We start from the raw sequence: 26,106 nt of genomic DNA on the forward strand, positions 1-26,106 counted from the left end.
GGATGTTAGAGGAGGAAAAGTGTGAAATGTTCTGTTGTAGAGTAAGGAGCTCTGAGGGTCCCTTGAGATTAGGGGTCATAAATTAAAAAATGGGACTGGTCAAGATTGTTGTCCAGACACTTTAGTTCAGACACAGACATAGAGTAAAAGAAGAGTAGAGTTTAACCAATTTAAGGGTTTTACTTGGGGAGTCCAACAGAGAAAGATAAGAGCAAAAGGAGTTGGGGGAGATGCATATCAGTGCTTATCCTTTTTTAAAAAAAAGATTTTATTTACTTGTGAGAGACTCCGAGAGAGAGGCAGAGACACAGGTGGAGGGAGGAGCAGACTTCCTGTGGGGAGCCTGTTGGGGGACTCGATCCCGGGACCCTGGGACCTTTGGTCACGCCATGAGCCAAAGGCAGACACTCAACCACTGAGCCACCCAGGCGGCCCTATCAGTGCTTATCCTAATGGACCATGGAAACTAAGTAAGAACTAAAAAGACAGGAGGTAGAAGGCAGAAAGCAGGAGGTTTCAAATCAGTATTTTTGAAGTGGTACAATTGCTGGTAATGACAAGGCCTGGATATGGCCATGGGGATGGGTTACTAAGGGAGAGTGGAGGAGGAGATTGTTGGAATTGAAGAAATGACAAACTAGAGACAAGGATGTTGACAGGATCGTTCACATGAGAGTTGAAGTTGTTAAGAACGATGACAGGATCCGCGGTTGAGATGAAGTTGCTGAAATGTTCTGAGATCTGAGGATGCTTAGGAAGAGTAACAGAGATAGGAATAGGAGCAAAACAAAAAAGGGTGCAAGTTGGGCTGGCTGATGGCAGACATTTCAAGACAGCTGAGACTTTAGGAGGACAAGGGAGGAGAAACGGTTTAGACATAGCAGTGGGGACAGGAAGGCCACCTGTCCCCCCAGGCCCTGTGGTACATCTCCTATTGGGACAAAAACAAGACACCACTTGAGAAGACAATGAAAAAAGTAAGGTATCATGAGATGTCCAGATTTCCATCAGGTTAATATAAAAGGAATAATCAGATTTGGTTAAAATTAAATAGTTACGGGAGATACCAGGCTCTGTATTTTTATCTGTAAACCGCATTTGATTTTTACATGTTCAGACAGCAGTGCTTAGCTTTTAAATCTTTGTAGGCTAAAACTGTCATTCTTGAATTTAACAAAGTGCCAGCTGACAAGTCTTTTCACCAAGTATGTTGGTGCCAACATGTACTTGTTGATATGTCAGGAAACAGGATGCTAAATTAGGCAGAAGCTATGCAGAAGAGAACTGTTGTGAAAATTGAAAGACATTTGTCTGCTTATTTATTTATCTACTAATAATTTGTATTTTGCCATTTTACACAAAGTGTTTGAGGAGCACAGTCCTGTGCTTCACATCATGTTCTCTTGTCATGGCTCAAGCCACAAATAAGCCTAAGAAGCCAGAGAAAGAACAGAGAGACACACAAGGCTTATGGACTCAAACCCCGCAGAGAACATGAGACGAGGCTGAGCATCTGATGTGGAGATGGCACTGTACTTGCCTGAATCCTAGGAGTAGAGCAGTAGTCTCTGTTCATATAGGTTCCCCAACTCAGCAGAGTATTTAAAATCCCAGAGTCCAGATCTGGGCCACATCTGGAGTGCCCAAGTGGCTCAGGCCCACCACAATCTGCTGTTACAAAATCCCCTTCTCCTCCTCAGGTCCTTTCCTGCCTCTGCCTCCATCCATCATTCCCACAGTACAGAAACGGGTTTCCTTTTCTTTTCCTAAGTCCTCATTATGTCTTCTTCATGTATTTTTCAATCCTTTCTCCCTTCTTTTCTGTAACTTCTCAGCCCCAGGACAGGAGTATAACTTATGCTGTGTATCTTAATGAAGGGTTTATGTCTGATTAACTCTGTTTCAATGGTGGAGCCTTTTTATTTGATATTACTCTAGAATGACACCTTTTATCCATTTCTTTATCTCCTGCCATAGAGAAAGATAGTAAAATTGGGATTTCTTTCAACAATAAGGAATCTTAAGTTCCATGGACTTTTAAAACTGTACAAATCAGTATAACCACTTTTATTAAATTGTTTTATTTTCTTATGTGTAATCTTCAAGAAGTATGTTTTCTATTGAAAGTATTTCAGAAACCATTAAAATTATTAGATGCTTCAAAGGTGACTTTATGAGGATGAAGGGAGATATTTGGATATTTTGAACAATTTAAATAGAGGAGCTAAAATAGGTTTTAAGAAAAACCCCATGTACCCAGCCTATTTAAAATCAACAACTAGAATAATAAGACAATATAAATAGAAGACAAACCTTTTACTAATTAGCAATAAAAGGCAGTAAATTAGAGAGGCAGGACCATTATCCCATTTTTGTCAATCTGGCTTACCTTATGACAGATGAGCACTCAGGAACACACTGTGACAGGACAAACTCCTTTGGGCTTCAGCTTCCCTCTGTCCACCAGTCCTCCCCACCAGGAGAGCTGGAGTGCCCACTGTCTGCTTCATGCAGTTAGGCTAACTGGACACACAGCTGAAGCTTGTGGCCCTTCCAGCCACTTCTAGATTTGAGTGAGATAGAATACCTCATGAGGAGGATTATAGCATCAGAACTGCCACAGAGACCGGACGTGCAACCTAAACGTGTGGGAAAGTTAACACCAGAGGGCAGGATTGCACCTGTGGGCAACAGGAGAAGTAGCTTCCAAGGCGGGTGAAGTCTCCCTCCTTCCTGTGAACGTCTTCAAGGCGTGATGGCTTGGTGCGGCTCCTCTGGACGAGTGCTGTGTGCCAACTGTATGCACCTGCCCGTGTGACCTCCTTTTTCTTTACATCTCCTGTGCCACTGTAGGCAGTGTGCTGACTGCATATGTCACCCCCACCTTGCCGTACTTCCCCTTTTCCCTGTTTTCACGGCATCTTCCAAATAAAATATCAGAGTGTTTGTTGATCCTTGCCCTCACGTTTGTGTGCTGGGGAACCTGGGCTCAAATACATCCCCCAACTTAGAATTTAATAATATATGTTATGTGTTTTATAATTGTGAATTGTTAGTAACAAAAAACTACCATTCTTCAAGGTGTTTCGTAAATACTGAAGGTAATTTTATGGGTTTCAATTTTGTAATATTGATCTGTTGAAGCCATCTGTTGATGTCTGAAGATGCTAATTATAGTAGCACTTGGAAGCTAATTTCAGGTCACCGTAATGACTGTTCAGATAGCTGCCCAGTGATTTTTGTGGTGTGTTTGACAGTTATTTTCTAGAAAAACATCATTGATTCTGAGTGGCAGGGTCAGGGCTCAGTCCCTCTCCTGGCCTTTTGTGATGAGAGCAGTGATTTTTGAAAAAGAGGCTTGACAAGTTGTGACCCACATTGTAACTAGTTCTGCCTTATGTCTGAAGCAGAGAAGAAAGACCTACAACTAAAAAGGGGTGGAGGTGGGAGTGTTAGGAAAGAGACCAGAAACGCCGGAGAATGAGCCTCTTTGCCAATGACCTGATTCACCCAGGTGGTTAGTGCTGTTTCTGATTCTCTGCTGCAGTTAAGGTATTTCTAAGGTGAGAGTTCCTTTTACTTTCTCTCTCTCATTTTGCCTTCTAGGTGGACAAAAAAATTGTGAGAACTGAGATAGGAGTTCTTCTTCGCCTCTCACATCCAAACATTGTAAGTGGTTTTTAATCTACTATTTCAAATAATCCTCAAAGTTACAGAATGTGATCTTTGTTCTTTGTTGCCCATGCTGATAATGAGAAAGGGATTCTTCACCACCAGCAGGTAGCTGCTATCGCCTCCTCTCATCCTCATCTGATCACATTTTTCAGTTCTTTAGCTGAATAAATCTTAAAAATAATACCACTTGAAAGAGTTTCAAAATGGACGGATCAGCACTATATACCATCTTTGTTTTCATGCATAAAAGGATACCTAAAAATTGAAGAGTTTTGTTTCACTCTAATAAAACACTGGCTTTTTCCTTTTGTGTGCCTATCTTATTAATGTGCCATTGCTGAAAGAGCGGGTGAAGAAATGCATGGCTCTCCAAAATCATTTCAGTCTCCTTTGACTGGCTATCTACTTTAGAAACAATGTGAAGATTCAAATAAATGATGTACTTGAATGGGAAAAATAAAATGTCCTCAGAAGCTCTGCTCTAGGCTATGTCCAGACAAAGGCGCTGAGGAAAAGGTCTGGCAAAAGCTTTCTTGAGCCAGTGAAGTGAAGAGAACAAAATCATTTTCCAGGCCATAACTTGAATTGAGCCAACTACTTAAAGAAAATATTTTACTCGTTTCTTTGAGAAAGTCGTAGTGTCCAGGAGGATGACTAATCTGCAATGCTTAGTTAGGCTTAAAGCAAAGTTCTTAAGATGTAATATACGGGTTAGCAATGCAGTCAGCTATAAGTCATGGAAACTGGAATATGGCAGTCTAGACGAACACTTTATGTGACAATCAGAAGGCAGGCAGTTGGTAGCATTGCGTCAGCTCCTCGGTGGGTGATGCCATTCAGGGCCTAAATGTCTTCTCCCCTCAATGCTTTTCCTTTGTGGTCCTCAAGGGCCGCTCCACAGTCTTCACAAGTTGTCAGCCCATACCCTAGACAGAAAGAATTGGAAAGGCCTCGCCAACAATGTGATGAGAAGAATAGAGGCTTTTCCAGAATTTCCAGCTACAGCAGAATTCTCTCCAGACATTATTAGCCAGAGCTGGCCACATGATCATCACTCTTCACTGCACGGAGACTGGAAAATTGGGGAGGAGGATTATCGTAAACAGCTTAAACCAATCACGATCCATAATGTGAGGCTGGGTACTTTGCTTCCCTAAACAAAATCCATTTGCAGTAAAGAGCTTTGGTAAGCAATAAGCAAAATGGCACCAAAAAATCACCACTTTTACATTATCCATCTTTTTCTTTCAATGAAAAGCCAATGTGGATTTTTTCTCAAATGCAGATCAGTGCTGGTCACTAAATTTTTAGATATATTGAGGAAAATATTCAAAATTGAATGGATTTTCTGAATGTGATGAAAACCCTGTTACAGTCCATCAAATCCCTACCATCACTACTTTTCTGAGGATCCCTGCATCTGCTGGCAACATTTTTGCTATTGAGAGATATCCTTTCCATACAGACGGACTTTAACCTGGTCCCTCCTGTTCTGGCTTAGGTCTCTAATTCCAAGTTCCTTTTGAGGAGAAAGAGGCATTTGCATCACTAGTAACCATGATGCTTTCAAATGGCTCAAATTTTCTTTGCTTGCTTTTGCTTTTTAATTCTGAAGCAATTCAGAAATTGTGATGTTTTGGCAAAATTTAGGAAGTGTTTCTAAGGCAGGTATCTTTCAGCTGTGAAAAGGAAAAAATATAAAAACTCAAAAGGGTCTTTAAGAAATGAGATAACTGATACAAATAACCAGAGAGTGACAGATGGCTGCTTGTTACCTGGATGTGGAACCTTTATTGACGATCCAATGTATTACTGTTACAAGGAGTGTTGTTTAGTCATGGCGTTAGCTTTTCCTAGAAAAATGAAAATAAGGAACTTATGATGTATTTTTTAATATCTTTCCCCAGATAAAACTTAAAGAGATATTTGAAACCCCTACAGAAATCAGTCTGGTCCTAGAACTGGTCACGGGAGGAGAACTATTTGACAGGTGAGTTGGTCCTAGAAATCTAACCAGAGAAAGGTTATGCTTCCAGGTACTTCAAAAGTACCAAAGGGAAATTTCTCCTGCCAATTTTCATAATGACACATCATACCACTTGATAAGTTCTACTAAAATAAATCATAAGAGGATACACAATGGAGAGAGAGTGTTAGTTGATATGATATGGGTAGGTGAAATTTTGCCTTGCTTAGTAAAACACGAAACACTGTAGTATCAGTTTACTTTTGCAAATATTTACTTTCCCAATAAAAACAGATTTCTAAAGTCATTCTAAATTTAAGCTAAATAGTAGCATTTATGAGAATATTTCATGATAAAATATTTGATGAAATTTATAAAGTTAAATGTGTAGTAGTATTCTCTGTTAAGATCCAAAAGCTCATAAAAATCAATATTCTTCAGATAATTATTTTTAGACCTATGTTCTCTATTAAGTCGTTCTGAGTTCCAAGATGCAGAGTAAAACATGTTCTGTTAGGACCAGTTATAACCAGCTTTAGTTGTCTGATCATATGCTCATCACTCAAGGCAGAGTTTGAGGACGGTGGGGAGTATGCCTGAAAATCTGGTAGAGCACAGTATAGGCAAACAATATGTACAAGAGACACAACTGTCGCGTTTCTGTAGCTTTCCATTCTTCCTTGTTGTCCCAGGAGAATTCCCTGTTTACCTTGATGGACCCCTAGGAGCCCTTTTCTGTGCTCATCAGGGTAATCAAAAAAGATTGGAACTGGAAGAAGACAAAGTGACTAAGGAGGTACATATTGTAAATGGTTAGAAACTGCGCTGATACAAGCTTCATGTTGGTTAAGAATGGGTTAAGAGAGAAGTAGGCTGCAGAGAGAAGACGGGAAAGATTGAAGGACTGCGATGAAGCCTGAGTGTCTGGAGCACAATAAATTCTCAATAGATGTTTGCTGAAAGAATGAGCACCGCTCTACTGAATGGACTCAGGAGGGAGAGTCTGCAGGGGATAGGGTTAGAGCGTGCTAGGAAAGGAGGAAAGGAGCACCCCTCCCCATCCGTCCCCCCCTTCAAAGGTATTCATGATGGTTTTCAAAGGTTCTGTTTGTTTTTACTGTTACCCAGTGTAGATTTGGATCTTCAGATCGCAAGGAGTAAAATGATCCAGTTTGATCAGAGCTACATATGTATCTTCAACAGATAGACGGTTTTGTTCATACATTCATTGACATTTTCTTAGAACAAGTTATGTGAATTATCAGACTTTAAAAACTGTAACATTGGGGATCCCTGGGTGGCTCAGTGGTTTGGCGCCTGCCATCAGCCCAGGGCGTGATCCTGGAGACCCGGGATGGAGTCCCATGTCGGGCTCCCTGCGTGGAACCTGCTCCTCCCTCTGCCTGTGTCTCTGCCTCTCTCTCTCTGTGTCTTTCATGAATAAATAAATAAAATCTTAAAAAAAAAGAATAGTAACTAAGAAAGTAGCATGCAAAATGCTAAAAAAAACCCTAACATTTTAACTCTATCCATACTTTTTTTATAGATTTTATTTTATTTATTCATAGAGACAGAGAGAGAGAGAGAGTGAGGCAGAGACACAGGCAGAGGGAGAAGCAGGCACCACACAGAGAGCCTGACGTGGGACTGGATCCCAGGTCTCCAGGATCACGCCCTGGGCTGCAGGCAGCGCTAAACCGCTGCGCACCGGGGCTGCCCTTAACTGTATCCATACTTGACAAATAATGAATCAACTTTGGGAAGTGAATATCAGTAGCCTAAAGACATGAACTTCTTGTGGCAGTTCGGTAGTCGTTTGGATTCATGGTTCGAAGTCTTGACTTAAAGGCAAATACTTAACCTAGAGTGATTTGCTTACCTTTCTGAAACTCAGAACAAATTTGAAGTGATTCTATGCTGCTAGGGAAGCTGAGACACCCTGATCCACCGTAAGAATAGTCTTGTTCTAAGACCATCATGTTATGTTCCCTTATGGTTAGTGAAGACTCTTCTAGACTAATTTACTTAAATGTTACCAGAATTGGCCAAAATGGCTTCTTTTTCAACAACTCTATAGCTAACTCTTTCATAGACATGTTATATAGTTATGCCTTTGGAGCCGTGAGGTCTCTCTAAGGAGAACTAACATATTTCTCTGCTAATTACAGTCTATTGGAGACAAATACCATGTACTTCCATTGTAAATAACTGCAGGACAGGAATGTCACACCAAAGCCATCATCTACCAATAGCATTTACTATTTACTCACCTCTATTTGTTTGAATTATTTTGGAAGAAAGTCTCTTTCCATCCCTCTCCAACCCTTTTTTTCATGAAAAGATTCTTATTCTCTCATCTTGTAGTTTAGTTGATATAATGGAACAGGTAAAAATGAAAAACTAAATACTGTTGATAAATTTCATTTACAGAGATAAATGGATGAAATATTCAGATTTAACAGAAGACATAAAGAATGGCAGACAGCCAGTAAAGCACTCAATCACTTAAAAACTCGTAGTGGTCTTAGATCATAGACTTTATTCCTCCTGAAAGTTATTATCCACGTATCTGTTGCAATATCTGAGATGGATTTGGTTTCTCCATTAGATTATTTAATTCTATAGTTATCTTTAAAATTGTATCAAGCTGAAAATATGTCCTGCATTATTATCCATGTATTGCTTTCATTCTTGAGGGTTACAAATCATAATATGGTCCCTTTTTCCTGTACTTAGGTCAAAACCAAATTCATTTAATTGTGATGATCAAAATTCATTCCTGTTTGAATGATGACGTTTATTGTTTCTAATGAATGAAATAATGGAGCAATTGATGAAGAAATAATTATGTTCGTCTAATATAGTCAAAATGGTTGTATTTTATTAGCAAAAAATCTATTCCATGGTGCTTCTAAAAAACTAAGCATAGTAAAAATCCAAGTGGAATCTGCTGTTTCATGTAGAATATAAATAGGAAAGTGCATAGGACAATTGATTAAAATTTTTGGAATAAAGCCAGTGATTATTTTGTGTCGAAGAAAAGCTCCAGAGGTTTTCTGTTTCATCCTTCTCAATCACAACATAATTCTTAGAAATTCACTGCATTTTTTTTAGTGGCCATAATGTGAGGTTATTTGCCTTAAGAATAAATTTTCTTTTCTTTCTTTTATTCCAGAAAACAATTATATTTTATTATATTTTATTATTTATTTATTTATTTATTTATTTATTTATTTATTTTTGTTTTTTATTGGAGTTCAATTTGCCAACATACAGCATAACATCCAGTGCTCATCCCATCAAGTGCCCCCCTCAGTGCCCGTCACCCAGTCACCCCCACCCCCCACCCTCCTCCCTTTCCACCACCCCTTGTTCGTTTCCCAGAGTTAGGAGTCTTCCATGTTCTCTGTCCCTTTCTGATATTTCCTACCCATTTCTTCTTCCTTCCCCTTTATTCCCTTTCACTATTATATTCCCCAAATGAATGAGACCATATAATGTTTGTCCTCCGATTGACTTACTTCACTCAGCATAATACCCTCCAGTTCCATCCACGTCAAAGCAAATGGTGAGTATTTGTCGTTTCTAATGGCTGAGGACTATCCCATTGTATACAGAGACCACATCTTTATTCATCATCTGTCGATGGACACCAAGGCTCCTTCCACAGTTTGGCTGTTGTGGACGTTGCTTCTATAAACATCAGGGTGCAGGGGGCCCCGCGTTTCACTGCATCTGTATCTTTGGGGTAAATCCCCAGCAGTGCAGTTGCTGGGCCATAGGGCAGATCTATTTTTAACTCTTTGAGGAACCTCCACACAGTTTTCCAGAGTGGCTGCACCAGGTCACCTTCCCACCAACTGTGTAAGAGGGTTCCCTTTTCTCCGCATCCTCTCCAACATTTGTGGTTTCCTGTTTTGTTAATTTTCCCCATTCTCACTGGTGTGAGGTGGGATCTCATTGTGGTTTTGATTTATATTTCCCTGATGGCAAGTGATGCGGAGCATTTTCTCATGTGCTTGTTGGCCACATGTATGTCTTTGGTGAAATTTCTGTTCATGACTTTTGCCCATTTCATGATGGGTTGTTTGTTTCTTTGCTGTTAAATTTAATAAGTTCTTTATCCTTTATCTGATAAGTCATTTGCAAATATCTTCTCCCATTCTGTAGGTCGTCTTTTAGTTTTGTTGATGGTATCTTTTACTGTGCAAAAGCTTCTTCTCTTAATGAAGTCCCAATAGTTCATTTTTGCTTCTGTTTCTCTTGCCTTCATGGATGTATCTTGCAAGAAGTTGCTGTGGCCGAGTTCAAAAAGGGTGTTTCCTGTGTTCTCCTCTAGGATTTTGATGGAATCTTGTCTCACATTAAGATCTTTTATCCATTTTGAGTTTATCTTTGTGTCTGGTGTAAGAGAATGGTCCAGTTTCATTCTTCTGCATGTGGATGTCCAATTTTCCCAGCACCATTTATTGAAGAGACTGTCTTTTTTCCAGTGGATGGTCTCTCCTCCTTTGTCGAATATTAGTTGACCATAAAGTTAAACGTCTACTTCTGGATTCTCTACTCTGTTCCATTGATCTATGTGTCTATTTTTGTGCCAGTACCACACTGTCTTGATGACCACAGCTTTGTAGTACAACCTGAAATCTGGCATTGTGATGCCCCCAGCTATGGTTTTCTTTTTTAATTTTTTTTTTAATTTACGATAGTCATACAGAGCGAGAGAGAGGCAGAGACACAGGCAGAGGGAGAAGCAGGCTCCATGCACCGGGAGCCTGACGTGGGCTTCGATCCCGGGTCTCCAGTATCGCGCCCTGGGCCAAAGGCAGGCGCCAAACCGCTGCGCCACCCAGGGATCCCTGGTTTTCTTTTTTAATATTCCCCTGGCTATTCGGGGTCTTTTTTGATTCCACACAAATCTTAAGATAATTTGTTGCAACTCTCTGAAGAAAGTCCATGGTATTTTTATAGGGATTGCATTAAATGTGTAAATTGCCCTGGGTAGCACGGACAGTTTGACAATATTAATTCTTCCAGTCCGTGAGCATGGAATATTTTTCCATTTCCTTTGGTCTTCCTCAATTTCTTTCAGAAGTGTTCTATAGTTTTTAGGGTATAGATTCTTTACCTCTTTGGTTAGGTTTATTCCTAGGTATCTTATGCTTTTGGGTGCAATTGTAAATGGGATTGACTCCTTAATTTCTCTTTCTTCAGTCTCATTATTAGTGCATAGAAATGCCACTGACTTCTGGGCATTGATTTTGTATCCTGTCACACTGCCGAATTGCTGTGTGAGTTCTAGCAATCTTGGGGTGGAGGCTTTTGGGTTTTCTATGTAGAGTATCATGTCATCTGCGGAGAGGGGAGAGTTTGACTTCTTCTTTGCCAATTTGAATGCCTTTAATGCCTTTTTGTTGTCTGATTGCTGAGGCTAGGACTTCCAGTACTATGTTGAATAGCAGTGGTGGGAGTGGACATCCCTGTCTTGTTCCTGATCTTAGGGGAAAGGCTCCCAGTGTTTCCCCATTGAGAATGATATTTGCTGTGGGCTTTTTGTAGATGGCTTTTAAGATGCGAGGAAAGTTCCCTCTATCCCTACACTCTGAGTTTTGATCGGGAATGGATGCTGTATTTTGTCAAATGCTTTCTCTGCATCTACTGAGAGGATCATATGGTTCTTGTTTTTTCTCTTGCTGATATGATCAATCACAACGATTGCTTTACAAGTGTTGAACCAGCCTTGCATCCTGGGGATAAATCCCACTTGGTCATGGTGAATAGTCTTCTTAATGTATTGTTGGCTCCTATTGGCTAGTATCTTGTTGAGAATTTTTGCATCCATGTTCATCAGGGATATTGGTCTTTAATTTTCCTTTTTGGTGGGGTCTTTGGTTTTGGAATTAAGGTGATGCTGGCCTCATAGAATGAGTTTGGAAGTATTCTATCCCTTTCTATCTTTCCAAACAGCTTTAGTAGAATAGGTATGATTTCTTCTTTAAACGTTTGCTAGAATTCCCCTGGGAAGCCATCTGGCCCTGGACTTTTGTGTCTTGGGAGATTTTTGATGACTGCTTCAATTTCCTCCTTGGTTATCGGCCTGTTCAGGTTTTCTATTTCTTCCTGTTCCAGTTTTGGTAGTTTGTGGTTTTCCAGAAATACGTCCATTTCTTCTAGATCGCCTAATTTTATTGGCATATAGCTGCTCATAATATGTTTTTAAAATCGTTTGTATTTCCTAACAATTATATTTTAAAGCAGCTAATTTAGTAGTATCATTACACTCTTCCAATTAAATTTTTGAAGAGGTATTTTTTTCCTGATTTTTGTCTTACTCCAATATCAGAATATATTATGAATGTTTAAATTGTGTTTTTTTTCCTGTTTTCTACTTGGGTTTTTGCTTGTCTGATTATGCTTGTTCAAATGCCAAACATTATGTATAAAACATACATAGGCTTTAAATATGTAACCTTCCAAAAAAGTGTATTTTCTTTTGCAGGCAGTTAAGGTAAGGAGCAGATCACTTTAGTCCAATCAGATATTGGGTTGATTCAAAGCTGGGCTTCCTGAAGGCAGATCTATTTCTTGTCAACTCTTACTCATAGGGTTTTGCTCTTTAAGGGTTCCAATTTAAGTCAGGAGATTGTTCCAGGGCCTCCTTTCTTGACAGACCCTAAATGCCAACTTCTGTTCTCTCCATCCTGTGAGATGGCCAGAAGCTTTGTTCATCTTCTCAGCCTGTTAGCTACTGATGTCAAGTCAATAAATGCCTCAGTCAAAGCCTTTAAAGGGAAAACAGAGGCATCAGATGTTAGGTTTGCTTTGCTGGGTTTTTCTTGGCTCCTGAAGCCTTTACTTCTTTGGTAAACTCTCTGATGTCTTCAAATACATTTTTAAACAATATTTTATGTAGCTTGTTTTCATTGTTCTTGCCTGGAAGCTTGTCTACCCCACTGTTGCTGAGAACAAAAAAATCAATATATGGGGTTTTAAAAGTCCTTTCCCAGACACTAGTGTATTTTCCTCTTTTATAGCAACGCTTTGGGGTAAAGAAGATGAAAAACCATTGCCCCCACTTTTACAGAGATGGCAGCTGAGAATGAGGAAAGGTAAATGATGTTCCCAAATCAGGCAGCCAGTCTGTCTTCTGGTCTAGCCCTGCTAGACCAGTTTTCCAAACTGAAAATACTCTTTTAAAAACTACAAGTGGTCAATAAGCAAGAGAAGTAGTGGTTATATTTAGGGACTGTACATTTAGCCTAGTAATCACCTGACAGAGGGACTATGTCTCCTTTTATATGGAATTTCTAGAAGGGTCAAATCTATAGAAACGGCAGAGCTGTGATTGCTTAGGGCTGGGAGAATGTTGGGGAAGGGGAGCCTGTAAGAGGTTTAAGTAGTTCAGACTTGTTAGGCTCTATTTTAACAGTATTGTTGTAGAACAGAAATGTATCACTAACAATGGCTGGGAGACAATGGACCACTTGAGGGAAGAAGTAGTGAGGTTTGTTAAGTGGGAATGTGAAAACAAACTAGGCAAGAGTAACGATTTTTGAGGAACTCTGAGGGTCTCCTGAGGAGGTTGGACATTTTTAACGTCTGGTCCATGGTATTTCACACTGCTGGCTAACCCTCTCCATGTCCTTCATGTGGCATGACATCATCTCTTTTCCCTTGGATTTTATTTGGCTTTTTCAGTTTTCTCCTCCTTGATCTCTTTCCTGAGTTCCGCTTCCTCTTTCCATCCTTTAAGTGTCGCCCTTCCCTAAAGTTCTTCCCACATTCCCTGTGGGTAAGTTGGACACTCTCCTGTGGCTTCAGCCACGCTGCTGGCTGCTGTCTCAGCGGAGATGAAAACTTTATTTTAAACAGTCTGCTAGACATTTCCACCTGTACATCCCATGGGCACTTCTAGATCAGTGTCTCCTCAGGCCCTCCCTCAGTCCTGCTTCGTCCTCCTAACTCCCTGAGCTGACTTAGCTTATCTGAGCTGGTCTGCACTGAACTCTCCCTCTTCCTCTCACTTCCCAGCCCCTTTCCTGTGACTCTTTCTCTGAGCAGCCCTCAGACCATTCTCTCTCCCCTTTCCCACTGCTTATGCCCTTTTGAGTCTTCACATTCACTTTTCCATTGCAACAGACTCCTAACTGGCATTAGTTTCCCTGTCTGCCATCCATCTCTGTTTAAAGCACTGATTATCTGATCAGGTCAGCCCAAAAGTCTACTCCCCAAAACTTAGTTCTCTTAAACATGACAAACAAAACAACTCAGTCTGGCCTCACCCGACTCTTCTGGCTTCACCACCCACCTTTATTTCCTTCTCACCATCACATTAACCTTAGCACATTGCTGTGACCCTCAAGAAGTTCCTAGTCTAGAACAGGAAAGGAAAAATGTGATACGGCCCCTAATATTGCTTTTTAATACCACCATCATTTCCCAAAGATGTGTTAGGGCTTGCAGGGGCAACCACAATATCACAAGATATGAGGACAAGGAACTAAAAAGGAAATAAAAATAAGAGGCAGTACACAAAAGACATATATCATAAGATACTTTATATTTCTGAGAGGTTGGCCACAGATTTGGCTGTAGGTCTTCATGTGGGAATAACATGTGCTATCATTGGGACATAAACATAGTACTTTGGGCACAAAATCAGGGTATCTTCTAAGGCAGAAATGGCTTCAGGGTAGAATAGAATCTTTGAGCTGTATTTTACGTGAGACATCAAAAATTAGCAGCTAAAGGGTAGAGGGGAATGAAATGAGAAAGGGCAGTGAATGAAGCTTATAAAGGAGTGGATTGACACAGGGCACAGCAGAATTCACTTTATACGTACACCAGCATGTCGTGTGCTGGCAGCCCTTAAGCCTTGGTTCCTGAAACTCCTCTGTCATTTGATCCTTCAAGTGCACATTGTCATCAGACCAGTGCTTTTCTTACAAAACCTACAGTCCTCCAATAGCGCCTCCATTAGAGAAAAAGCTGTCACTGGTGGGGGGAGCAGTAGGGCTCCTAATCTACGTGCCAGGAAGTCTGAGGGCCTCAGGACATGATCAGATTAGAGCTCTTCAGCTGCATTGCTGGTGCTAACTGCCCGGCTGGAGATGTGCTCAATTCAATTTGCAGCAATTAAGGTGACAGCAACAAATGCACAAGTCATATTTCCAACAGATCCGTGGAGAGAAATAGGCATTGCCTGTGCTTTTTTATCCTGCAATTTTAAAATGATGAGAAGGAAAATAGTCCCAACTGTGGGGGAGAGGAGCATGCGCACCCACACAGCAAACAGTGGCAGTAAAAAGCACCTTCTGGGCCTAAGAAAGCCTGTGGAAGTCGGAGAGTCACAGCCTGGGAACACGTCCCCCGTGCACTCTCTTCCCAGGTCTGTGGATGTCGGCTAGGCCTGTTAGTGACGGAGGCCCTGGCAAATGGAGATCCCAGGGTAGCCTTTTGGGTCCTGTTGTGATTAAAATCCTAGGAAAGATTTTGTTTTTAGCCCTGAGTCTTCTAGCCCAGTTCACAGTGGAATGATGAGAAATCTTGCCACATAGCTGCAAACTTCATGGCCCTGGGCCTTTGAAAACGATCCTAAGATGCTGATGACATCCGAACTGCTTTCTTATTATTTTATAGAGCATGAAAAGGAAATTAGTTTGCTAAATCTGAGGAGAAATAGAGCAGTAAATATGTTTAAACATAAAAACCAAAACTATCAACCAAAATTATCCAATTTCTACAGTTCTAAAACACATACAATGATTGAATATTTCATTGTTTCTAAAAATTGAAGGCACTAGTATATTTTGTATAAAGCTATAAATCCTTGGCTATATATACATGGCAACTTTTTTTTAATTCCAGCTAAATTTTATGTAGAAATTGTTATGTGTTGCCTTATGAAACAAATGCTGTATTTTGCTAATTTGAATCACTTTGATTTTATTCAAAATAAGTTTCTAAAAAGATCATGTTATTACAATAATATCTAGATACTATGAATGATTCCTAAGATCAACAATAACCTCTCTACTTGTTGCATTTTGCTTTGGGAAGCATCTGTACGGCTGCTCTCCCTCTGGATCGATAGCCAGTGTGCTTGTGGTGAGCATCACTTCCCAGTCCAGTGCTTTGTTCCCTATGAGAAGGAACCCAGGCAAAGGAGTTGTTCAACCATCCAACATCTGAAATTTCTCTGGCACTCATTTACTTGGAACTTAGTATTGATTCTACAAATATTTATTGACTGCCTACTATGAGCAGTGTTTGGAGCTAGGCCCTGTGGGTGATCGAAACAACAATCTAGTGAGAAGGCTAAGAATTTTCTCACAATGACCTGCAGAAGGCATTGACCAAACATACCTATTGTAGTCATGCCTAAATGAAAAAGATTGCAAGACTTCATTTTCCTTTGCTTGGTTACTGATGTCTTCACTTGCTGTCCTAGCTGTCGATTATAAACCTGAATTTGCAACTTGTGAAGTTCACTGTAACTGATCTTTCTAGTCAGCCACGCATGGCCTGAGTGGTAGTTCAGCTGATAAAATAATTAAAGTTGAATGTCTGAGTTCCAGAAACCTGCCTTTGTGATGCTCTGATGAACAAATGAACTGGGAACAAAATTCCTTTGGGCAGAAGGAGCCTGGTAGAGACGCAGTTAAATTCTGATAGTAGGGCCATGCTGTGGCAAGCAGAGCTCATGGGGATGGGGTGGGGAAGGCACCGCATTCTGTGCTCCTGTCCCACATATCTGCTCTAGGGGCATCTCTGACAATAGAGTTTATAACTCTTTTGACTCTACAGACCTTAGTAAAACATATATTACATCTATGGTGATGTTTTTGTTAATAATTTCTGTACTATCTGGGGCAGGACCCAAACAGTATTCTTTATAGATTTCAGGAAGTACCTGGCTCATGTTAGACAGAAATATTGATTGGCCATCACCACGCCATCCACAGTCCTTAATTCTCCCTGTAGTGTTGGTTCTTTTACTTGGAGCAATCTCCTTCCCCTCCAGTCCCTGCTCCTCCACACCTATCCCACCCTTTCTGCACTTGGAAACTTCTGTACCCCCTTGAGATCTGAGCTGACATATCAGCTACCTCTGGAATCCCTTTCCCACCCTGTGCGGCCTCCACAATAGATCACTGGCCCTCTCTGTGAGCTCTCAGGTCATTTTCTAATACTTCTGTCATAGCAGGTAGCACAGTGGTTGATGGTTCTCTGTCTGCTTATACCAAGAGAAATCCCATGAGTGCAGAGGCCATGTCTGGTTCACTACTAAATGCCCAGCCTATAACAGTCATTCCTAATATTTATTGAATAAATGAATGAATGGACATATTTATTAGAATGTATCCTTTTTATTAATAGATGAAATATTTTATTAATTTAACTTATATTGTGGAAAATTAGTGAGATTTCCATTAACTATTCTTATACCTACTGTTCTTCCTTCTATCCTACCTGAAAACAGATCCCAAGAAAATTCACTCCTTTATCCAGCTAGTCTCTAAATTTTCACTCACAAGGCCACATTCTGAACACAAGCACTTAATTCTAAATTGTACCCAAAGGAAAATGCGTGAACATCATATTTAGGCCAAAACTTGAGAAGTGATAATAAATCAAAATACAGAGAAGCACTGCCTGTATTCTAGTGTGTGAAGCACTGCCCCTTTAAGAGGTAGGGATGTTTGTAAGAACTCATGTATTGAGTAGACGACAAAGAGGATTTCTCATCAGGGAGGCTGTCCGTGGTTGTGCAGGTTGGCTCTGGACAACCCCAAGGAGTAGCGCTCAACAAAGACTAAGCCATCAGTAGCACCCCCTAGAGAGGTACCACGAAGTTGTTGTGAGAAAGCTCTAGCCTTGGTGAGTGGCCATCGGGGAAATTGACACTGATTTTCACAGGCCAGGAGGTAGCTGATTTTTATCCTCCTCTGAGAAGAATGGGATGTAGAAATAAAGTTAACTATCAGCTCTTCTTTTCCACCATCTTTGTAACAACTCTCCTCCTTTAACAGGACTGGAGAAAGCCAAGCTGCTGAGAGTGCAGGTGCCACACACAGAAGAGACACTAATTACATTTGAGTTGGTTCATGGACGTACCACAAAATCCACATTTAGAACAAAATGCAGAGGCTGATGTAATGGTAGCCTAAGTTCTCGACTTACCCTGACATAGTCGTCCTTCTTTTCCTCTTCTCTCGTGCTTAATTTTTACATGTTCAGAAAGTATAGTACAAGTAATTACTTCAATTAAACTTTTAATAAGTAGACATCATAACTTAATCATAAATTGGAGGAATGTGTAATCTTGTAAGGAAATATTGTATGAAAATTGATTTTCAAGAGCCAGTTAATATTGACTTCCTGAATATTGTAATCTACTTTCACATTTTATTTGAAATATGATACTTAACAGGTATCCAATAAATAAAAAGGTGAGGAAGGATGTTCCACCTTTCATCCTTTGAAAAGATGAGTTTGTGTTTCTTTACAATGTTCTGAATAATTGCATAGAAAAAATAGTTGGAATTTTTGCATCAGTATGTTTTTTTTGAATCTTAATAATTATGGTCATTTAAGGTATCTTCTTATGTATTATTTATTTTATATCTGCTTTTTTTTCTGCTTTTCCTCATCATCCATCCCCTATTTTGGAAATATTTTCTAGATTTTTAAATCCAGCTTTTAACACCAGCTACTTCAAGAATTTACAACTTTTTACAACAACATATAAAAAAAAGGAAGATATTTTCTGAAAAATAAATGTGCTACTTAAGATATTAACAGTCTAAAAATTTCAGTGCAAAACCACAAAAATTGTTGAAGTTTTGTGTCTTATATGTTTTGAATTTACCTTTTATTCAGACCTGTTTTCACCATAAACTTTTTGTCAGTTGAAAGCACCTTATGCAAGTTGGTAATCTTCAGTGCTATCAAAAATGTTTTTTCTTGAACTTTTGGGAAGATAGAAACAGCAACAATGTGGTTTTCCTGTCTTTCCAAATATCCCTATAAGAATAGACAGAGAAACTAGGACAGAAAAAACAAAAACTCACAGACAGTATCTAACAAAACCAGGTGACAAGGTTCCCTGTGAAGTCTAGAAAACAAGTGAATGAGGACAAACTAATGATAATTGCAAGAGCCACGTGGTATTAGCATCTATGTTACAGGAAGCAAGAGGACGTTGATGAACCTAAGACTAGGTGAACACTTAAATCTCCAAAGCCTCCAAATCACTGAGAAGCAGAATGGGCCAATACAAGAGCAGCTGAAACTGTGAAGGCTTTTTGCCTCCAAATTTCTGAAAAGCGCAAGCTCTGTACCCATAGTAAGGTCTGAAGAGACTAATGCAGTCAGAGCCCTGTGAACTCCTGAGACTAATATCTGAAGCCCCCTTGGGTAAATTGTAGAAACTGCTGGGAAGAGACTCCAGTAACCAGAGCAGATATGTAGAGGCAAGGGATGAAGTTCCCGAGAGAGGAGAAGGGATCTCAGAAAATATGAGGTCATAATTTTGAATGCTTCATGAAAGTAATCTGTCAAGAGCCATGAAACTAGAAAAGATATCCTGACCCATTAGTCTGTCAAAAAGGTTAAGGAAACCACCGTTGCTTACAAGTAAGCAGCAACAGACAGGTGTCTCCATTAATTGCAATGCAAAATAATTATAAGAGCACAAAAAATCAGCGTCACAGGAGGATATGCCCACAAAATAGATGAAAGTATAATCTGCAGAATATTAAAGTTAGTATTACTTAATACTAAAATTAGGAAAGTCATAGGAGAAAGAACAATATAAATTGAAAGTGGAAAAACTCCTAATACATATAATTGCATACCCCAAAAAAGAAAACTGAAGCAATGGAAGAAAAGAAATAAAGCATTCTGATTCAGGAAAACATTCTTGAAATTAAAATGGAAAAGACTTAAATTAAAAGAAGGATTTCTTAAAGGAAAAGAAAGATTCCTTGTCCACATCCAAGCGTAAAGAACAAGTCATTTATTTGGAATAGAAAGTCAGTTGGAGAGAAAGGAGGAGGGCAGAAGGAGGTGGTGAGGAGTTATAGGCAAAGGGAGGATAAAAGACACAGATACCAGTCAAATCATGTGGACCTTATTTGGATACAAATCCAAACAAATTTTAACATGTCCAGGATCCCCAGATGGCTCAGCAGTTTAGCACTGCCTTCGGCCCAGGGCGTGATCCTAGAGTCCCGGGATCAAGTCCCACGTCGGGCTCCCTGCATGGAGCCTGCTTCTCCCTCTGCCTGTGTCTCTGCCTCTCTCTCTGTGTCTCACATAAATAAATAAACAGATAAAATCTGTAAAAAAAAAAGTTTAAAAATTTTAACATGTCCAAGACAGTTGGGAATTTGAAACTCTGTGTATTTGAAAATATTAAGAAACTGTATAATGGCATTGTAGTTAGGAGTTATAAAAGGTCCTTTATTTTTTAGAGACAACTATTTATTTATGAAGGAAATTGAGATGTCTGATATTCGCTTCAAAATAAAAAAAGAGGATGGTAAATAAATAATTGATTGGGTAGATAAAACACTGGCCATGAGTTAATAAATATTGAAGCTGTGTAACAATTACGTGGGATGATTTGTGGTATGTTGTCTACTTGGTATGTGTTTAACACAATTCCCAGTACAGAGTTTTAAAAGACTTTTTTTGTCCTCAGATAGGATGGAGAGTTCAAGCCTAGGCAAAATGCATGCTTTCATTTTCCTAAAGACACCCAAGGTTTCTAGAGTATCAGTTCATGGAAATATTCCCCCCCCCCCCCCCCGTGTCATGCTAACCTGTTGCAGTTGTGTAGCTTTTCCTTAACATTAATTCATTTAACCTCTTTTCATATCCATTCCCCTGAATGCATGTGTCTGAGAAGAATTTCCTGATTCTTTTTTTAGGATTGTGGAGAAGGGATATTATAGTGAACGAGATGCTGCAGATGCTGTTAAACAAATCCTGGAGGCAGTTGCCGTAAGTATGAAGTGACAGCACTAGTGTGACTCTTGGTAACCTTGTCCTTGTGCAGAATCATCCCTCACCATGCATGTCTGTGACCAGCTGTGACATTCATAGCAAAACAGTGCGAAATGCTTGGTAGACAGTATGCTGAGTACGTTTATATTTTCTCTTGATTACTCTCACTCCGAAAGATGTGGTCCTCCTGTAAGATGCCATCAGTCTGTTAACATAATTTCCCATTATTATGAAATCAAATCAGACTTTGGGGCTTATAGTCGTTCTCCTCTCTTTCTTTCCATTTCTTGAGTTTGTTTCTCCATTGTTTTTGTTATTCAGCAGGGAAGTGGAGGGAGGCAGAATGTGATAAATATAGATCTGGGAGGATAGGGGTTATTGATTTTTCTTTCAAGACAAGAAGTAAGAATTCAAGTAAAAATTCTGACAATTTTATTTTTTTAAGGAAGAAATACAAGTTGATGTTTTTAACGAGAACAAAGTTTTGTAAGTTAATAATGGAAATGTGTACCCATATTTACACAAAAACAGAATTTTGAGAAGCTTGTTGGATTGAATTAATAAGGAAAAATCTGCCTAGATAAGACAGACTCCACTGATGAAAACCTTCCCATAGATTTAATGGTGTCTAATAGGTGCTGGAACACTTTGGTGATTCATTTATTGAATATAAAGTCAGAACAAATTATTCTCTAAACAAACAGAATGAAGCCCAAGGGAAGATATTTATCAGGGTTAAAGAGACAAATCTCTAAAATATACCTCGAGTTAAGTTATATTCTATTGTTTAGAGTCAGTTATCTAAGTAAAATCATCATTCAGTATCTTGAGGAACCAGCCACAGTAACAAAAACGCACATCCTATGAACTTTTCCCCCAACCAAAACAGGAAGGAGGAGAGAGGGAAGAAGGGAGAGAAGGAAGGAAAGACGGAGAGACTCTGGCATCTAACTAGCTCATCTATCATTGAGGAAAAGGGAAAACACAGTCTCCACAAAGTGCACAGGACTGCTAGAGATAGCAGATCTGGCGTCTAACCAAACCCACGATTGAGCTATCAACACCAAGTTCAATAGGCCCACTCTTTCCACATTGTTCCTTCCTGTAAAACTGTGTTGGTCTTTTTGCTATGGTGGGGGAGAAAATGTTTGAATTTGGGGTGGATAAAAGCTGGAGAGGATGGCCTGAAATTTTACTCTCCAGTACACAACACAGCTCCTAATCACATGAATATTGAATTTCAAATTCATCCTCTTAACCATGCCCAAAATAATCACTCCATTCTAGATTTTTTGGTCAAACATAGGCTAGTCACCATCCCTGGTTTCCTGAGCGTGCCAGCTTAGGAGCTCTGCCCTTACCGTCTCTCCTCACATCCACCTTTCCAACGTCAGTGGGGTCTTCTTCTACTGCCCATGAACGTAACCCTGCTTCCTACCATGCTAGGACTGCCCCTTTATTAAACAAAACAAACAAAACAAAACTTGTAGTTGCTTCCAGTTCCTGTCCTTAAATGTATAGGTCTAGAATTCTCTTTTGCGGTCCCTGCTTTCATCTTGTCACTTGAGTTCAGTAATGGCAGTTTTATGCCTTTCTTAAATACCCATTTAAAAACATCATTTCTCAAAAAATAAAAAAATAAAAAAAAAAATAAATAAATAAATATAAAAAATAAAAAAAATAAAAACATCATTCCTCATTACCACATGCAATAGATTATCTAGTTAAGTAAATGTGCTGGCACTGGCCCACCATCACTTTACCCAAATCAGGCAGGAAGCTAGTGTTACAGTTAAGAGTATTTTGGGAGTCAGTCAGAGCTGGGTTTGGTTTCTAGATAGGTGAGCCTGGGCCTTGGGCCCAATCACTAAATACTTCTAATCCTCAGTTTTCTCATGTAAATAGGCATAATATTCAACCTAACAAAGCTGTGGAAAAGACTAAATAAGATGAAGCATGGAAGTCATAGCAGTGTTCAAAAAAGAGGGAAAAGGATAGGCAACGTGAGACTCAGGACATTCATGTAAAGATATATTAGATGATGTAAATCTATACATACATGTCTCCTCCCCAGCTAAGTACTGAAGTCAACTGACAATAGTCAGTGCTTGGTAAATATTTACCAAATAAATAGCTGAAAAGATATCAAAATAGGAATAGTCACTATTCTGTTTGTCTTTCTAGATGCTGATACGTTTAGTGAAACATCCTTATTGTCATTTTTCTACTCATTTCATCTGAAATAAAGCTTTCTTATAACTTGTTTCCATTCATGAGATTCTTTTCTGCTCTTACTATCATTTAATTCTTTTCCTTTTGCTCAAAATGCACCTTCTTCAATACGTTCTTTCTGGGTGCCTCCATCCATTTAGGTCAGCTCTTGATTCTTTTGGCTTGTCACAGTGGGCATGCTTCAATTTAGTGATACCTCAGGTAGACAACTGGGAGAACTCTGTCTTCATTCAATCAATGAGAAATGAATGCTTTCAGCATCAGACTTTTCCACCTATTGGAGTTACACCAATTAAGGAGTAAAAGGGCCCCCAACAGGGATGCCCCAGATAGGGGATACCCCACATAGAAAAGAGGGACTAGACTTTAACTCTATTCCAGATTTGCAAAGATGGGTTGATTAGTCTACTGCTAATCCTCAAATTAAAACAAAATACATTGTTATTCTACCTACTTAGAAAGTTTCAGTTTAGTAAGTAGGTTACCAGGCAAAGGGGAAAAAAAGAGAGAGGCAAACCAGGAAACAGACTCCTAACTCTAGAAAACAAACTGATGGTTACTAGAGGGGAGGTGGTGGGGGGAGGGGGGAAATAGGTGAAGGAGATTAAGAGTGCACTTGTGATGTACGGAAGTGTCAAAACGCTGTATATACCTGAAACTGACATTACACTGTATGTTAACTATGGGAATTTAAAAAGAAAAGCTTAAACAATAAAAAAATAAAAAGTAGAAATAAGTAAGAGCAAAAAAATAAAAGTAAATTACCACATTCAAGTCACTCTTTGAAAGAAGTTTTATAAAAATCAAATTTTCTCTGATTGCTACAACTAAGAATTAGAGAAAAAAAAAAAGTTAAAGTCATTTCCCTAAGTGTTTCCCCAGGTAAAAAGCAAGCAATTTTAAACTTGAGGGAAGTGGCTGACATTTATGAAATAGTTTATTGTCAACTACATAGCTATAGATAGCTATAAAAATAGGACAGTTGGGAACTCAAAGTAATCAGTGATACATCTCACATTTCCTCTGTATCACACACTTAGAAGACTATATCTAGGCTGGCTTTTGAAAGCACAGAAGCAGAAAGCTTAAAGATTGGAAAGTTCTTGGGAAATAATGTTGTGGGGATAACTATACCCCTTAGGTAACAAATCGCACAATCCTTCCCTTCCTCCCCGCTTCACCCTAATTCTTGCCCCAAACATTTCACGGTATTTCTCTGACTATAATCTTGCTCCTTCTGCTTTTTAAGCTTTAAATAGAATTTTTGAAAGCTTTTAAAGTAAATTTGAAAGATGTTTTCCTGTTGTTGTTGTTTTTTTTTTAATTCATCCAGTTAGTCTGTGAGGGCAGATCATTAAATCTTCTTGAGTATTCTATCTCCTGAAGTGAATTCCAGGTTGTCCCAAATCAGATGCTTTAGGTCAAGCTGGACATTCTGGAAGGGTCATCATGTCCTCATCTGTCATAAAGCACAGTGCCTAACTTTTAAAGCCCTCCTTTTCCATTTACTTGAAAAGATAACTAGGGAATATTCCATCACCCCTGATGTCTCTTCCTGTTGCCACCACCTCCTGTCCTTCTTTTGTTCCTCCTGATGTCCTACTGTCTCTGTTCCCTAGAAAATCACTATCTTGCTTTTTTACCCCACTCCTGATGCCACTTTGCATCTTTTGGTGGCCATAGTTCTCTTAGATAGTATGTCTTAATTTCAAAGTCATGACTTGAGAGCCTGGAGAAATTTATACATACAATAGATATAGAGTATCTATTGAATTTAATAAAATAAAAGGAAATGGTTACAGAACTTAAATATGTCTGCTATAGCAATAGATTTAGGGTCAGAATTTTTTTTAAAAAATTGTCATAATGTTTAAAAGCATCTAACTCTTTAAAGTTATGGAAACCAATTTGGCATCTGAACATTGAAGTAGAGCAGGATGTGGACATGATTATAAGGACAAGAAAAAAAAAAGTAGTACAGGCTTCTTTTGGTAAAAGGTTTTAAGACCTGTAGCCTCCCCTAAAAAGGAACAGATTTACCCTATTAAAGGATCTATTGATAAAGAATTGATGAGTAAATTCTTGAAGAACTGGAAAGGAAAACGGGGAGTACTAAACTAAGGTCCATGGAGATAGCACCTACAGGAAGCAGCCTCTACTCAGACTAGGGGAACAAAGCATGTGAGATGATTAAAGCTTAGAAATTTTTTTTATTTTTTTAAAAGGATTTTATTTATTCATGAGAGACACAGAAAGAGGCAGAGACACAGGCAGAGGGAGATATAGGCAGAGGGAGAAGCAGGCTTCCTGCAGGGAGCCTGATGCGGGACTCGATCCCAGGACCCGGGGATCACACCCTGAGCTGAAGGCAGATACTCAACTGCTCAGCCACCCAGGCGTCCCTAAAGCTTAGACATTTAAAGAAGGAGTGATGAAGGCTCACTGCCTGGCTGGTGCTGGTGTCCAGTCTCTGAGCTAGAGGAATTGCCCCCGAAGCTGGCACTCCAACCTTTGAGAATGGTGTTCTAGCCGGTTAGAGCTGGTGTTGCTGAAGAGGAACACTGGTTGGTTCTGTGAGCACTGGAAAAACTGCAGTCAGCAGCTGCTGCTAGAATGATCCGCACTGCAGAATAAAAATGTCTTTAGGGTGCATGGGAATAACAAGCAGAAAGATAGGCACAGAAAGCAAGGACTGACTGAATGGGTCCCTTCATCCTCCTCCAACCTTCTACTCTCTCCCTAGCGCCCTCTAATAGCAGAGCCAAACAGAAAGCCAGCAGAAGAAGGGAAGGTGTGACTTCTAATTCAAAGTGGACTGAGGAAGGGTGATTTACAGTTGAGAGCCAATCGCTTAATAAATGGTACAGGAATATATTTGTTTTTTTTTTCAGGAATTTATTTGAAACAAAAAATAAATTTTCTAAGTTCCTATTCCTATTCATAATCATCTAAAATGTTCAGTCTTTACTACTGTGCATGAAATGGTTCTAGAAGTCAATGAAATCAAAACAAGTGCAGCAGCATTAAAATAAACCACTGTCTATATTTAGTCCTGAGCACCATCCTTGATAATATTTATAAATTTGGTGGACAACATATACATTATCAGATTTATATTTCTTGACGCATTTAAACCATCTTCTACCTGACCTCTTATTCTCTGTTGATAGAGCCAATGTACCTTCATAAAGATGGAAGATGTCAGAATGTTTTTTTTCCCA

At 39.4% G+C, this 26,106-nt stretch overlaps 1 protein-coding gene across 1 annotated transcript in view; it reads left to right on the forward strand.

The window, feature by feature from the left end:
• Nucleotides 1–26,106, forward strand: part of CAMK4 (calcium/calmodulin dependent protein kinase IV) — a 198,260-nt gene that overhangs the window by 120,974 nt on the left and 51,180 nt on the right. Inside the window, exons 3-5 of the mRNA XM_055315246.1 lie at nucleotides 3,607–3,669; nucleotides 5,583–5,665; nucleotides 20,578–20,650. Coding sequence (XP_055171221.1) covers nucleotides 3,607–3,669; nucleotides 5,583–5,665; nucleotides 20,578–20,650 — 219 coding nt within the window. The remainder of the gene's footprint in view (nucleotides 1–3,606; nucleotides 3,670–5,582; nucleotides 5,666–20,577; nucleotides 20,651–26,106) is intronic.

Source organism: Nyctereutes procyonoides, unplaced genomic scaffold (genome assembly GCF_905146905.1).
Source record: "Nyctereutes procyonoides isolate TBG_1078 unplaced genomic scaffold, NYPRO_anot_genome, whole genome shotgun sequence".
NCBI classification, from domain to species: domain Eukaryota; kingdom Metazoa; phylum Chordata; class Mammalia; order Carnivora; family Canidae; genus Nyctereutes; species Nyctereutes procyonoides.